Source organism: Notolepis coatsorum (assembly GCF_963971535.1).
Source record: "Notolepis coatsorum genome assembly, chromosome: 1".
NCBI classification, from domain to species: Eukaryota; Metazoa; Chordata; class Actinopteri; order Aulopiformes; family Paralepididae; genus Notolepis; species Notolepis coatsorum.
The window spans coordinates 138,329,317-138,344,470 of NC_140165.1; the positions used below are offsets into that span (position 1 = coordinate 138,329,317).

At 43.2% G+C, this 15,154-nt stretch overlaps 1 protein-coding gene across 3 annotated transcripts in view; it reads right to left on the minus strand.

Moving 5' to 3' along the window:
* rasa1a (RAS p21 protein activator (GTPase activating protein) 1a) overlaps positions 1–15,154 on the minus strand; it is a 112,356-nt gene that overhangs the window by 21,965 nt on the left and 75,237 nt on the right. For all 3 annotated transcript variants that reach the window (XR_014619597.1, XM_084313055.1, XM_084313054.1), the window contains exons 10-18: positions 14,705–14,825; positions 11,412–11,568; positions 9,163–9,250; positions 8,977–9,057; positions 5,881–6,038; positions 5,566–5,642; positions 5,263–5,435; positions 4,975–5,134; positions 4,446–4,588 (exon numbers count right to left, since the gene is read on the minus strand). Coding sequence is in view for 2 of the 3 variants with exons in the window: in XM_084313055.1 (XP_084169181.1) it covers positions 4,446–4,588; positions 4,975–5,134; positions 5,263–5,435; positions 5,566–5,642; positions 5,881–6,038; positions 8,977–9,057; positions 9,163–9,250; positions 11,412–11,568; positions 14,705–14,825 (1,158 nt within the window). In the remaining variant the exon portion in view is untranslated. The remainder of the gene's footprint in view (positions 1–4,445; positions 4,589–4,974; positions 5,135–5,262; positions 5,436–5,565; positions 5,643–5,880; positions 6,039–8,976; positions 9,058–9,162; positions 9,251–11,411; positions 11,569–14,704; positions 14,826–15,154) is intronic.

Genomic DNA, 15,154 nt, shown 5'->3' on the forward strand with positions numbered 1-15,154 from the left:
AAAAAGAAAACATGAAATAGAAATGTTGCTTCAGTCGGGGGATGAGGAGGAGAGGGAGGAAGGTGGCGGATCTGCAAAAAAAGAGATGGAGCAATACCTCCAGGACAAATCCAAAGTTAAGTCCGGCGGCCCGCTATTGTGGTGGAAGGCCAATTCTGACCGCTACCCAACACTGTCACTGGCAGCAAAACACTGCCTTTGTATCCCAGCCACTTCCACACCATCGGAACGAATCTTTTCTAAGGCAGGATACATTGTCAATAAGATGAGGAGCTCCATCTTCCCTGACAATGTGGACAAACTTATATTCTTGGCACACAACATGAAGAGAGTTTAGGCCAACTGCCGACCCGCGTGAGGCAACGTTTTATTGTTTGGTTACTTATTATTTATCTGCATTGGTGGGCGGTCAGGTGGCGTAGCGGAGATTGTGCTCGTCACCAATGCAAGAGGCTGCGGTCTCGACTCCCGGAGAGTCAGCATTGCCTTGGCTTGGGCTGATCGCTATACTAACTCGTTTGGCTGAGTTAGGGGGAGGGAAGCCGTGGGTGGGTCCTGGGCGTTGTGGACAGCGACCCCTACAGTTCGGTCGATGCGCCTGCACAGCGAGGGTAGGATCTGGAGAAAGGTAGTGTGACCTTCCACACGTTACACTCTCCCGGTGAGAATCTGCGCTGCCAGGCTGGCTGGCTGCCGGCTGGCTGCACATGTGTCGGAGGAAAACATGTGACAGTCTCCGGCCTCCCGGACCAACAGTAGGGGGGAGTGCGCAACAACCAGGAAGGGGGTTGGGAATTGGCATAACGACTAACAGTGGGATGGGAGAAAAATCAAAAAAAAAGGAGGGGGAAAAAGATAATAAAAATTATTTATCTACATTGCTTTGTTAAAAACGACTTATGCAATAAATCCCACGTTTGTTAATTATTATTATTATTATTGTTAATGTATATTTTAAATGTTACAAGTTGTTAATGTTCAGAGTTGAGTGCCGACTTGTTGTTAATGTTTCAATTACTGCGCCTGTTTTTTTGTATGATTGTTTATCTGCATTGCTTTCTTGTTAAACTAATTGTGCAATAAATCCCGCTTTTGTAAATAACTTATTTGATCCTTAAATCAAAAGGTAGAATACCTATCGAATATTCGATCGTAATTTATTTCAGTTGTTTTTTTCCAGGGGTAATTAATCCATAGTATACAGGTGCCGAGTGTCTAGTCAACATTTTTTATTACGATACTAGACAGTAAAGTTAAAATGCACAATAACGTGTAATATATAAAAAATGTTTATGCTTCCTGTTCATCCCCCCCTCTGTTCTGACTTCTGAGGCAATAGAAACATCGCCAAGTGCGCAACGCTCGAACGAAGCCAATTGAAAAATGCACGTAGCAAAATGAATGCAGCAATCAAATGTTGAAATGTATAAAAAAAAAACTATATATATAGATGGGATTATGATATCACAATACTATCCAAATATGCACTGGATAAAATGTATATTACGTTCACACTAATATAACTGTTTAGAATAGAATAGTCTATTGGGTGAGTGCGGCTGGCTTTCGTGTGACATCACGTCCGGGACCGGGAGCGGGAGAGTCAACCAGGAAAATCTATAATAATCACAGATACATTCAGTCAATACTGGATCTAACAAAATGGATTCATGGATTGGATAGTACACATTTATGGAAATTTCAAGCCCGCCAGACCAGAAAGCTTCGGTTATTCCAATTCATACGGCGATGTTCTACCGGGACAAAAAGTGAGTGCGTTATTATATGATATGATGTTTGACTGCCGTCTTTTCCCTTTATTTTCTTCTGAGTGCTTTGTTTAATTACATGTTTACATGAACAGCCACCACTGTAAACAACATTTTTTTCACCGATAGACTATGCAATGCCGCCCTCCGTAGGATCTATAATAATAAAATTAATTAATAAAAAAAAACGAACGTTCGAAAAACCCTGGCGAACGTTCGAACCCTAAAAACAGGGTTCGGGGACAGCCTTTGTGTGTGTGTGTGTGTGTGTGTGTGTGTGTGTGTGTGTGTGTGTGTGTGCGTGTGTGCGCTTGCACACTTTTGAACTTTCTACCTAAGGATACAAAGATGACATATCCACATAAGACATGCTGACCCGGTGCTCACTTTAAAGCCACTTTTTAGCCATTTCAGGGTTAAAGGTTAGGATTTAAATTAAGGTTACGTCTAGCCATGTAATGGTGAGGGTTGAGGCCGAGACAGAATTCTGCAACCTGTGTGGAGGCTGTGTTGTCAGCCGGGGTGCAACAGTGGGAACTCATTTCAAACTAATTTCACCACACAGCACAAATGCCCACTTTGCTGTGGGGCTTACAGTGATGTGCTTGTCAATCATCCTTATTGATCATCAACACTACACAGAGAATGTCAATTAAAAGCATGCACACCATTTTGTTCAGTTGTCTGAAACAGCTCACAAAACAGCCATGGAGCCATTAGCCTGCTTCAGAACATTATTCCCTGGGTCTTTCTTGGGCAGTATTGTATGTCCTTTGATAATCCATGACCAGCCAATCCTTTGATAATCACCAGCCTGTTGATTCTTCTGACGTTTTTCCACCGTGCTGCCTACTTCACGCTGCTACAGTACTTCACATTCATCTTCCCCATTGACGCGCACATACAGTGTAGTGAAAGGTCTTGAGATATGACTTTTCAGGAGAACTAGACAGGAATCCTTTACTCCACATTACTCGTGCCGTCATGTGTTCACTTTATTTACAAATTGTACACATTCACCCTATAAAATGAATACAAAAGAAATAATATATATAAAAAAGATTTGCCATTAAGATTATCCAACTAATTTAACCCTTTAATCGCCATGGACGAGTTAACACATCATTCTCCGCCATGCTTAATCTGCCAATGACGCCGTAACACGTCATTGAGATCAATATTTCAAAAATCTGTGATGGCAATCATATTTCACCCGCGGAGACTTGAGATCTCCTGTTGATCTCCTCTCAACTCTCCAACGGTTCAAGAGCGCCATCTGGTGGCCGATCGGCGGATCGCCCAAACAGCAAACCGGAAACAGAAAGTGGTGCTCATCCAAATTCGGTCCGCCACTCGCTATAGCTCCCGGGGCTCCATCTCGACACACTGGATAATCAATCGCTCGCCCTAACTCAATAAACAACGTTATTTGGACGTATATAGTATTATACAACCTGGAAATGGTTCATCTAGATCAACATCCCATAATAGGAAACTTTCTACTCCAAGCTGATTGCCCAACGGCCCGAGGAGACTGGGGTAAGTTTCAGCGTTTATTATTACCGTGTTCGATACAAACTGCTCTGATGATCATATCACCCACACTACATGAATCATCTAATGTTGGCCACGGAATTATAAACGACCCCCCCCCTCATCCGGTCAACATCAGATGATGAGTAGTAACTTCTAGAAGCACGTACATTTGACATTTTTTATCTGGCGCCGATCGCTATCAAACTGTATTTGATCATCAATATAATGCATTTAGGGCTATAAATCACGTTCTGCAGAATGCTGCAGAAAACGCTAAAAACATATTTATACTTTAGACCGTATTTTAGTATGAATATGTGAATGAAAAAGTAGAACGTTGCTACATCCTAAACGATATATAATTGACGTTGAATGGGCCATAGTAATGTCAATTTAGCAATACAATTAAAAAAGTTATAGCCCTGCAAAGAAGGGGAACTTCTCCATAGACAAATAGAGCTGGCAGAGGATGGTATAAGGATGTACATAAGCGTGGCAGAGAAAGGGTTAAAACAACTACCGGATATCCTTGCACATACGTAACTGGTAGAGTCCTTTCTAAGCAACACCCACGCTGCTCCTCACACTAGCTCCGGATAGTTAGCCACAAACCAGTGCATAATCAATGGGCTCAAGCTCCTGTCTGTACAAGCTGACGAGGCTCGCCGACATTTACCTTGTGTCGACTGTGGAGTAAATTTACCTTGTGTCGACTGTGGAGTAAATTTACCTTGTGTCGACTGTGGAGTAAATCTCAGTGAGCCTCAGTCAGCTTGTACAGACAGGAGCTTGACCCCATTGACTTTGCACTGGTTTGTGGACAACTAGCCAGAGCTAGTATGCAGTAAGTATTGAGGAACAGCATGGAACTGGAATGGAAAGGACTCAAATCAACACCAATATTGGTAATTAGCAATACAGTAAATCAAGTGTAGTCGATAGTCCTCGATAGTATAGCAATGCAAGAATGTGTATGGATATGTGAGTGAGTATGTACAGTATGAATGTGTGTATATGTAAATGTATGTGCATCTATGTGTGTGTGTGTGTGTTTGTGTGTATCTATGCGTGTGTCCCTGTGTGTGTGTGTGTGTGTGTGTCTGTGTGTGCCTGTGTGTGTGTACTCCACTCTTGTGTTACCTCGCAGGACTGCTTGCTCTCCATGATCTTGAGGATGGTGTCTTTGAGTGCGTGGTGCACAAAAGGCGTGGCGGTAGCCTTCATGTACTGCTCCATCAGCGTGCTGGCCAGGGTGGTCGCTCGGAACAACGTCGTCGCCTCGTCTGGGAACAGCACAGGGACACCTCTACTTCAAAACCACCATGTGTGTACAGGGGTTTAAGGATATGGTTGGATTCATTACATTTATCAACAAGACCTCCATGCAAATCAGGGGCGTCAGCGATACATTGATTGGGATCAATACAGTTTGCGTCATAGTAAGTTACAATATTGTATGTATATTTTCAAACCTTTCAATAAATCTAACTTCTCAACCAATTCTCAGTTATCTGAAGAGTGTGTATCGGAGTGAGGAATTCTTGATGAAAGTATTCGTTGTTTATAGACCTATATTTAACCTAATTCTGACGCCCCAACGTAACCTCAACTAGAGGTGAAAATGTCAACCAAAACGTCCTGAGCAACTGTATGTGTGTGCTCATCGTACCCTCCATGTTGATCTCCTTGTCGTTGAGAGTCCTGAGTAGGGGAGCCTCCACCTTCTCGTGTCTGAAGATCTTGAGCAGGAGGCCGGCCAGTAGGGAGCGGTCCTGACCACACACATGAGCCAGAGCATAGATCACATGGAACTCCTTCTGGAGGACCATCTGTGGAGGGAGGGAGGGACACACGCACACACACGCGCAGAGAAAAGGGGAACAGTGTCATCTGAAGTGGATAATAGAGCAGACTAGTTTGCAGCAGTGGACATGACTTCCTCAGAAGCGACTCGGACCTCTTTAAACTCGCTGTACTCCTCCTCCGGCATGATCTTCTCCATGGAGTAGCGGGCGCGCACACGCAGGGAGCCAGGCTCGATGCCCTTCAGAGGCACATGGGAGCTGAGAGGGAACCACTCATCTATCATCTGACCCTTCTGGAGACGACTCAGCTGGCAGCGCATGAACACTGATAGGGAGGGAGAGAGGGGGGGGGAGAAGAATAGCGTAGGTAAGAATAGCGACATCACTCAAAGGAGGTCAAGACAAAATTTGCAATGTAACTTAAAAGTATTTTCAAAATTTTAAGACAGGCTCACAGATGTCACTCTCTTTGCTCTTCTTGGTCTTGTTGCTCAGGCTGATTTCAAACCTGTTGATTTCACTGGACAAGTCACTGAAACCAGAGCAGAAAGATAAACACAGTTACAAAACTAAACCATGAAGTATCCAGGAAAACCAGTGAGGAGAGACACTAGGTGAGATACACTAGTAGCGGAGGGGAGATGAAGTGGAGGACGGAGAGAGGAAGATAATGAGGAGGAGGAGTAGGATGATGAGAAAGATCAAGACGTGATGAGGAGGAGGAAGAGGAGGAGCAGAACGGGGGGAGGGAGGAGGAGGTAGGAACCCACTCGAAGATGAACTCCTCTGTGAAGACAGGGTTCTGGCCCTCTCTGGGGTGTGTTTTGGCCACTTGGACGCTGTTCAGGTAGATGTTACAGTAAGGTTGGTTGAAGTGCTTCACCGGCAGCTTGTGGGCCTCCTCCACGTACAGGACCAGGCTGCTCACCTGAGACGAGACAGAAGGGAATGACTGATCTGTCCTACTAGAGTAACTGTAGTAACTAGCCTAAAATAGAGAAGCTGCGGGGGGAAATGCCTTCAACGTTTATCTCCTGCCCAAGGGTATTGTTGGTACAAAAGTAGTCTAACATGCCTATATATACTGTATGTATACTATGGAACCACACACTATGAATGTATTACATGGCCCATGTCATGATGGTTTTATATAATACCAGTTGAGGCATCACAGAGAAAAAAGTGGCTGGCGACTATCAAGAGGGCACACAGACGCAGACGGGAGAGTTGACCAAAGCAGACACTGGTCCCCCAAGTCAAATCATACGTATGTCTGCTCTACCCATTTCATAACAGGTGAGAATAAGGAAAAAATATTTATATCGTAAATTAATTATTGGCTGTGAGGCTGTAAACAGCAGATACATGTTAGCTGCTAGCTACTTCACCATAATATGGTATAGTCCATTCTCAGTGTATGTGCACTGGAGGCTTCAAGTAGCTTACATGCCTTTTTCGTTCTTATGTTATTACTATTTAAGGCGAGACACTGCAGGTGAATAGTCAAATATACTTTTTTTGTTGATTTTGAGATTTTGTTATATTTTGCTTCCTAAACATGTCTTCTATGAAACGAGTGACAATAAAACGTCAATAACACACATTTAGTTGTTTATTTTACATCATTTTGCCTTATTGCATCCATAAATGTGCACATATTTAATGGGGAAGTGCCTCATTTACATATATAACATACATTTCAGAAAACTTGCAATATATTTTTTCTTAGTTTATATGTACATAACAAATTGGGAAAGTTTCATAGTGATATCTATTCAAATATGTTTTGCCTATTAGGGGGGTACTACACTGTACTACACTGTTTGTAGCCTGTGTGTAGTTCTGTTCAGTTCAATAACATCATTATTATTATTATTCAGTTATCAGGCATGTGTTTAGGTTGTCTATTACTAATGGTTTGATTAGGTATTGTGTTTGTAAATATCTGTTTAAAAAAAAAAGTATGGCATTTTACAATACAGAACTTTGAAGGCGTTTTCCCAAAAATGAGTTTTAAGAGTTTTTCCTCATACTCTGAGCCAGAAATCTCCACTTCAGTAGCACTCACATACACCAAAGCTTCCAGTTCTATTCATATCTATGTTCTGAAGGTATTTACAGAAGGGTTTGTTGATATCGCATTCATACACTGATTTATATCACATTTTATTCCTAAAAACATGGCGAAATATGGAATTTTACCATAAAAAATTACTGAATGGAGTATTTTCTGATTTATGGAGTGATAAAAAGAGATATCCAAAATCCCCTCTGTAATAACCTTTGGCTCTAATATGTCAACAAAATGAAACTATAATTTTGAAAATGGCTTTATCCAATGTTCAGATTTCTGTCCTGGAATTATATGCAAATTAGTGCATATTTAAGTAGATCATGCCTCATTTGCATATTTAAACATACAATTTCAGAAAACTTGTAATACAAAAAAGTCTTGTCTTAATATAAGTAATCAACTGGGGAAGTTTCATTGTGATATCTATTAGTTATTTTTTTTACCCTATTCACCTGCAGTGTATCCCCTTAAAAACGGAGCTCACTATTGCTCGTACACACCAGTTTGTTTACCCCCAAACTAAGATGGCAGCAGTCTCGTGACGTCACAATGTCTTCGAGAATTTTAACGGATCCATGACCGCCACAACCCAAACACAGATACACAGGCAGTGAGAGCCAGTATATCACCTGGGTAGCTCTCATTGCCTACGATACACACATGCAGAACCTCCTTGTGTTATCCCACGTCGAAAACTACTATTCCTGATAACAACATCACACATGAAACAAACAGAGAATAAAAGGAATACCCTTACCCAATAGGTTACTTTGGACCCCAGCTGACATTATTTCTCCTCAATCCACTGACTTCCTTCCTTTCAATGCTTTTTCTGACATCTAATTTACTGGCTTTTCGCAAACTCTTCCCACAAATCCCCAGCTCTCCTAATAATGATGAAGTCGGTCATGATATAAACCCTCTGCATCCCACTTCTACCCGGACGAACCCTAGCTTTCCATCCTCGCTGTTCAGTTTCTGCTGCCAAATCTGCATATTTAAGCCTCCTCCACTGAATCCTCCCAAGGCACAGTCAATTCTATAAAATAAACTATCCGCCGACTCCCATACCATAACATTAGGTCAGGCCTCAAGTTCGTGCTAACTATCTCTCATGCAATGAGTTTTCCTCCCAAATCTATCTGCATCTCCCAATCATTAGCTCCTGTGGGGGAATCTCTTTTGGTTGCCCCAAACAAAACTTAACTTACACCTAAATGAGAGTCAAAGGGCTATGACCGCCACCCCTCGCTACACTTAAGCCCAGTGTCCCCTTGTCTCCCTCAGTGACCTCCCAGCGGCCATGACGAGAGCACTCCTCATTTATAACCTACATGTACCTGGTATATGTGTGTAAACCTATATTGATCACGAAGTTCCGTCTACGACATAATTGACAAGTTGGGTTACACCACAACACTCCCTTTAGGTGGCCTGACTCATGCCTGCCTAAAAACCTACCTCCTCTACATTTCACTCCCTCACGAACAAATTGAATAGCTGCACTCTCTACCCTCTTACATCCTGAACTCACCTGAACTCTTTCAATTCCTGCTGCTAAGCTTTTCAAAACGTCGCCATGTACATGGAGCTTGAAAAAGACTATGCACTATCAAAGTTGCCGTCTCTGAACACAGTGGACCCGATGGGTCCCCATTTAGCCACTGTTGTAGGTGATGGCAAATTGGCAACACATCATAAGTAGCCCTTATCAGGAATTGTATATGATTTTCCACCCAAATACAACTGTCTGACACACATAATATATCTGTAGATGGTATGCATTGTGAACCTGTCTGAGTCTCTTGTTGGTGGTGGGTTGGGTAGGTTTCCTTAGGTTACTGCAGAACGTTTGCAGGCACTTCATCCAGTCCTGCAATTGGGAGAGGAATCAGGCGTTTACATACACCAACCCATAAGACAGATGACTGATATTCATGTGATGTAAATGCACCCAGAGAAAGACAAGAGACCATACCTGCGCCTGCTCAGGAGTTTCTCCTGCGAAGTAGAAGATGTACTGTTCCTCACTGAAGTGCTGTACCACGATCTGGAAACAGTTTGGCCTGAGAGGAGAGAACATACAGCATTAAGGAGAGGAGGAGGTGAGAACAGAGAAGGAGTGGAGGAGGTGGGGACAGAGAAGGAGTGGAGGAGAGCAGAGGAGGTTGGAACAGAGAAGGAGTGGAGGAGGTGGGGACAGAGAAGGAGTGGAGGAGGTGGGGACAGAGAAGGAGTGGATGAGGTGGGGACAGAGAAGGAGTGGAGGAGGTGGGGAAAGAGAAGGAGTGGAGGAGAGCAGAGGAGGTTGGAACAGAGGAGTGGAGGTGGGAACAGAGAAGGAGTGGAGGAGAGCAGATGAGGAGGTGGGGAACAGAGGAGTGGAGGAGAGCAGAGGAAGAAGTGGGGACAGAGAAGGAGTGGAGGAGGTGGGGACAGAGAAGGAGTGGAGGAGGTGGGGACAGAGAAGGAGTGGAGGAGAGCAGAGGAGGTTGGAACAGAGAAGGAGTGGAGGAGGTGGGAACAGAGAAGGAGTGGAGGAGAGCAGATGAGGTTGGAACAGAGAAGGAGTGGAGGAGGTGGGAACAGAGAAGGAGTGGAGGAGAGCAGAGGAGGTTGGAACAGAGAAGGAGTGGAGGAGGTGGGGACAGAGAAGGAGTGGAGGAGGTGGGGACAGAGAAGGAGTGGAGGAGGTGGGGACAGAGAAGGAGTGGAGGAGAGCAGAGGAGGTTGGAACAGATAAGGAGTGGAGGAGAGCAGATGAAGAAGTGGTGACAGAGAAGGAGTGGAGGAGGTGGGGACAGAGAAGGAGTGGAGGAGAGCAGAGGAGGTTGGAACAGAGAAGGAGTGGAGGAGGTGGGAACAGAGAAGGAGTGGAGGAGAGCAGATGAGGAGATGGGGAACAGAGAAGGAGTGGAGGAGAGCAGATGAGGAGGTGGGGAACAGAGAAGGAGTGGAGGAGAGCAGAGGAGGAGGTGGGAACAGTGAAGGATTGGAGGAGAGCAGGGGTGAGGAGATACTTAAAAAAGGCAAGTCTAAAAATACAGCAATACAATTGTAAGATGAAAAATTAAATAAAAGAAACAAAAAACAACAATACAATAAGATTTTTTAATTTCATCAGATTCCATTCTTCACAACTGGCCTCAGGGTAAAAGTCAGGAGGCACACACTGTCTTATCAGTGATCCAAATACCCATCTTAACCTCCAGGGCCCTCATTTATCAATGGTGCGTACGCACAGATATGTGCGTAAACTGTGCGTACAATCATTTCTAAGCAAAGTGTGGGACTTATCAAAATGAACGTGTGCTTGAGATTGTGCGTATATCAGACCGTGCGTACATGTCACCAAGCGGTAGAATATGAAGACTGCAACATGAGGCGGACTTTCTTGCATTAGTTTGACTGACGTGTTCTGTATGACCCGTAATTCATTATGTAAAATAGCGACAGTAGTGTAAATATTGTCAAAACCTATAAATAGCATTTGGAATAGGTCTTTCTTTCCGAATGAATGCAGCATGGTTTATCTATATAGCGTTATCGGAATACTACAGGGTGCACTGACTGCGCTCCGCAGGGAGCTGTTTTCAGAGATAATAGATAAATACATGTCGTTGCTGGTGAGTGTGGTGACACCCATCTCCAAACGCGATTAAATATTGTTTAAAATAAAAAGCAAAATACTATAATTTTGTGTGTCATGTTTCCAAATAAGATTGGTCACAACGAAATGATCGTGGAGGACTCGCTCTCAGTGAAGTTTCAGGTCCGCTTAGTCCATTATTCTACATTCCATGGGGGTGTTTCATTACCATATATGGTTAATTATGGGCAGTTCAGTATGCAAATGTAATTACAATAATGCTCGAACATAGACGATAAGAACATTGGTATTTATCAACACGGAGTGTGCGCACGACCTGTGCATGCATGGTTGTCGGTTGATAAATACAGATTTTTCTGTGCGTAGAGACATTCTAAATTCCGTGCTTAGGAACGAAAATAGAACACTTTCTACGCATTATTGATAAATGAGGGCCCAGGTGTTTCATGTGATGGCACTCTGTTCATGTAGACAATACTCGTAAATTAAACACCAGCTCTGTTTGGTACTTTCAGGACCAATGACCAATCAGAGCTCAATGACGGCACGTTTAAAAAGTCTATCCATTTAACCAGTCTAGCCAAAATAAACCAATCACATAATTGTTTGCGCCATACCTGCCAAACAGACTGTCATGCACGCCGTACACGGAGCACACACTTAGGTCGATCAGCCCTTTGGGTTTGGTGGCTCTTTTCTCACTCTCAAAGTAGATGAGCTGGGCGTCATTACCCTCCAGGATGAAGTAAAGGTTCTTCCACCGCTTGCCTTTGCCTGGAGGCAAGAGAAACCAGACCAAAGCTCATCATGATGGTAGCAACTTGCTGGTCCTCAGGGCTGTTTATGTAGATATGCTTCATATGACATGTTCAGTAACAATGTCGCCTCCCGATTGTCATACAATTGACCCAACTCAAACCCTGCCCTCTTTTCTTGATCCTCAGAGGGGAGCGACAGTTGTGATTGGAGGATCAAGAAAAGAGGGTGGGTTTGATATAGGTACATTTATTTTATTTGTACTCTGAGGCATTCTATTGTACCTGAACATGTAACCCCTGAAATAGACTGGAAGCGGAATGGACAGCTGAATGGCACCCACTTCATTCTGGCGACCATGTTAACGGCCACAGACTGTCCAACACTGGACACGCCCCGGCATGGAGCTCCACGCACGGAGGGGTAGCATCGGTGTCATGGCTATTTTCTCACCAGCCACACAGACTCTATAGAAACACTGGGAGATGAGGAGCAGCAACGCCAGAATAGTCTAAGACACTGTGCCTGGTGTGGCTGCTCCAGCGCCAACATATAACTCTGGCATCCTGCTTCTTCCCATGTCAGCGTTTCAGAGGAGAATCTGTCTGCTATCAGGATGCTGACATCTTGCATTCGTTCACGTTCAAAAATCGCTATTCTCGTTTAAAAGTTACATTTTGTTCAACTCAAGATGTCAAGACATCCAAACAGACAGAATCCATTTGAGATTCTTCAGAAAATATCCACTATTATTTTGTATTCCGTCTTTAAGACCAGAGGAATAACGTAGTTGAATTCTTAATTTGGGTGGTGTTCCCCTTTAACCATGATCAATGTACTAGCTACTAGCTCTTTGCATGAGGTCCTGGGGCACAGGAGGAGTAAGGAAAGGTGTGTATCTTAAAAGGGAAATGCCACCCACTTTAAAAAGGGACACATCACCGAAAAACAGCGCAGATTTATTTTGCACATGATCTCATACATATCCCAAGGCTCTCAACGGTTTTGCACGCATTCATTTTGTTTTGACAGTTCAGATATGAGTTTGAATATGTCCTCCAGTGATGTCATCAGAGGACATGTTGTGTTAATTACAGCTCAATGAAATGAAGTATATGAAAGAAAATAGATATGGATTACAGTAGGGATTGCTATTCTTTCATCTACATCATTTCATTGAGCTGTAATTAACACAACACAAGGATGTGTTGGGATATGTGTGAGATTATGTGCCGATTATAGGGATGCACCGAATGGGAAATTCTTGGCCGAAACCGATACCGAAAATAGAAAACAGTTGGCCGAAAACCGAAAGGCCGAAAATGATTCATAGAATAGAATTTTTTTTACCAATGTTGTGGAACATTATGATTATGGAAAAATATATGATTATGGCAAAACTTAACTTAAATAATAAATAATCACTATTATGGGTCCATAAAACATTTATTCAGCACTTCTGAATGCATACAGTACATTAATTCCATCTTTTCTCTGGCTGCGCAGCGGACATCTGTGCTCTACTGAGCGCACCTTTCTAGTCCCCAGCTGAATGTGCTCGCTTGACTCGGCACAGTAGACGCGCGACAGACAGACAGCGTCAATGTGAGAAACACAATCCCCCCCCCTCTCGCTCTGAATAATATGCATATTAGATCACTCAGTGATTAACCGCGGCATATAGTAAATAAGGATATAAAGCATGTTAACACTTTCTATGCCGGGAAACGTCTTTAGACGTCATTCCCGGCCATGCTCAAGTTGCCGGAGGACGCTTTACATCAATATTTCAAAAATCTGCGATCGGATTCATATGTCCCCTCCGCTGGCCTGAGATCCACCAGCAGGACCCACTGAGCTCTCTGGCGGTTCAGGAGCGCCATCTGGTGGCCGATCGGCGCAATCGCTTAACAGGATGTGCCATAGAGGTTGTGCTAGACGTCCGTAGTACTTCCGGGCACTCGCTATAGGTCCCGGGACTCTGGCTCGTCACGCTACACAGTGATCGATTGCCAATAACTCGATAAACAACATGATTTGGACGTATATACCATTATACACGCTGGAGATGGACCGGGTAAATTTACATCCCATAATGATAAGACTTCTACTCTACGATGATCGCCCAACGGCGCGCGGAGACTGGGGTGAGTTTCAGCGTGTAACGTTACCGTCTTCGATACTAACTGCTATTATCAACATTTGACCCACATTAGATGATTGGTATAACGCTGCCCACGGAATTATAAACGCCCCCTAGCCCATCCGGTCAACATCAGATGACGTGTAGTAACTTCTAGAAGTACGTCTAGTTGGAATTTTTTATATCGCGCTGATTGCCATAAAACTGTATTGCATCATCAATATAATGCATTTGGGGCTATAGATCACGTTCTGGAGAAAGCTGCAGAAAGAGATGAAAACATACTTATACATTAGACCATACTTTACTATGAATATGTGAATGAAAAAGTTTAACGTTGCTACACAATGAACAATACATATAGGACTTTGAATGGGCCCTAATAATGGCAATGTAGCAATAGAATTTAAAAAGTTATAGCCATGCAAAGAAGGGGTACTTCTCCATAGACAAATAGAGCCGGCAACCTATGGTATATCATGAATTTAACCCAAGGCAACCAAAGTGTTAAAGACGCATTTATTGGACGCGTTGCGCGCAGAGTTTACATAGAAACAGCGCGACTCCCGACAGCGTGACATCATCACAAAAACATGTGAGGTTGTTAGGTTGTTTCTGTTTCGGTGATATATTTTCGGTGAAAAAACTCTTCCGGCCGAAAGCCGAAAGGCCATTTTTTGCCATTTTCGGCCGAAAACTTTCGGTGCATGCCTATAAATCAGCATTGTTTTTCGGTGAAGTGCCCCTATACACATCTTTGCTATAAAACGCTGATCCCTTTAACCCAGAAATACACGGTTAAAGGAACAACAATTCATAGGAGGTGTGAATGCGGTCAGTCAGGATATACACAGTAGATATCATAGTACTTCCAAACCAGCATGTGATGTGATACCTGTATACACTATGTATCTGTACTATTGTCAAAACAATATATATGGACAGAGACAGAACCTACAACGTCCACTAGAGATAATCTGTGTGTAAAGACACCATGTACATCCTGTGTACCTTTGTTGAATAGGATGTAGCCTTTCTTCACAATGTTTTTGTAGAAAGCATCTTTTGTCTTCCGTCGGATAGTGTTATAGATTTCCTTTCCATCCACTATGTCGATTACTTGTTCTTGGTGCTAGAATACAATTTTGGAAACAAATCAAACCATTAAACGTTTACATATGAAAGATCTTTCTCAGGATGACCTTACATTATCCAACTTAAATTATTTTTAACTAAGAGCCATAATTTCCATCCTAGAGTAATTTTATAGATTTGAGAGAAAGCCTCAGAGAAAACCTCTGAGAAGAGCTGTGATGTGGGATTTTCACCACAATCTTCCTACATTTGCAGAGAATCAGTCAGTCCAACCCGCAGTGAAATATCCCGGCTTCTTTCTCTGGGATAACTGATGGGAGCTGATGTTGACATTTGAACATTGTGGGGTGGGTAGGTATGATAAAA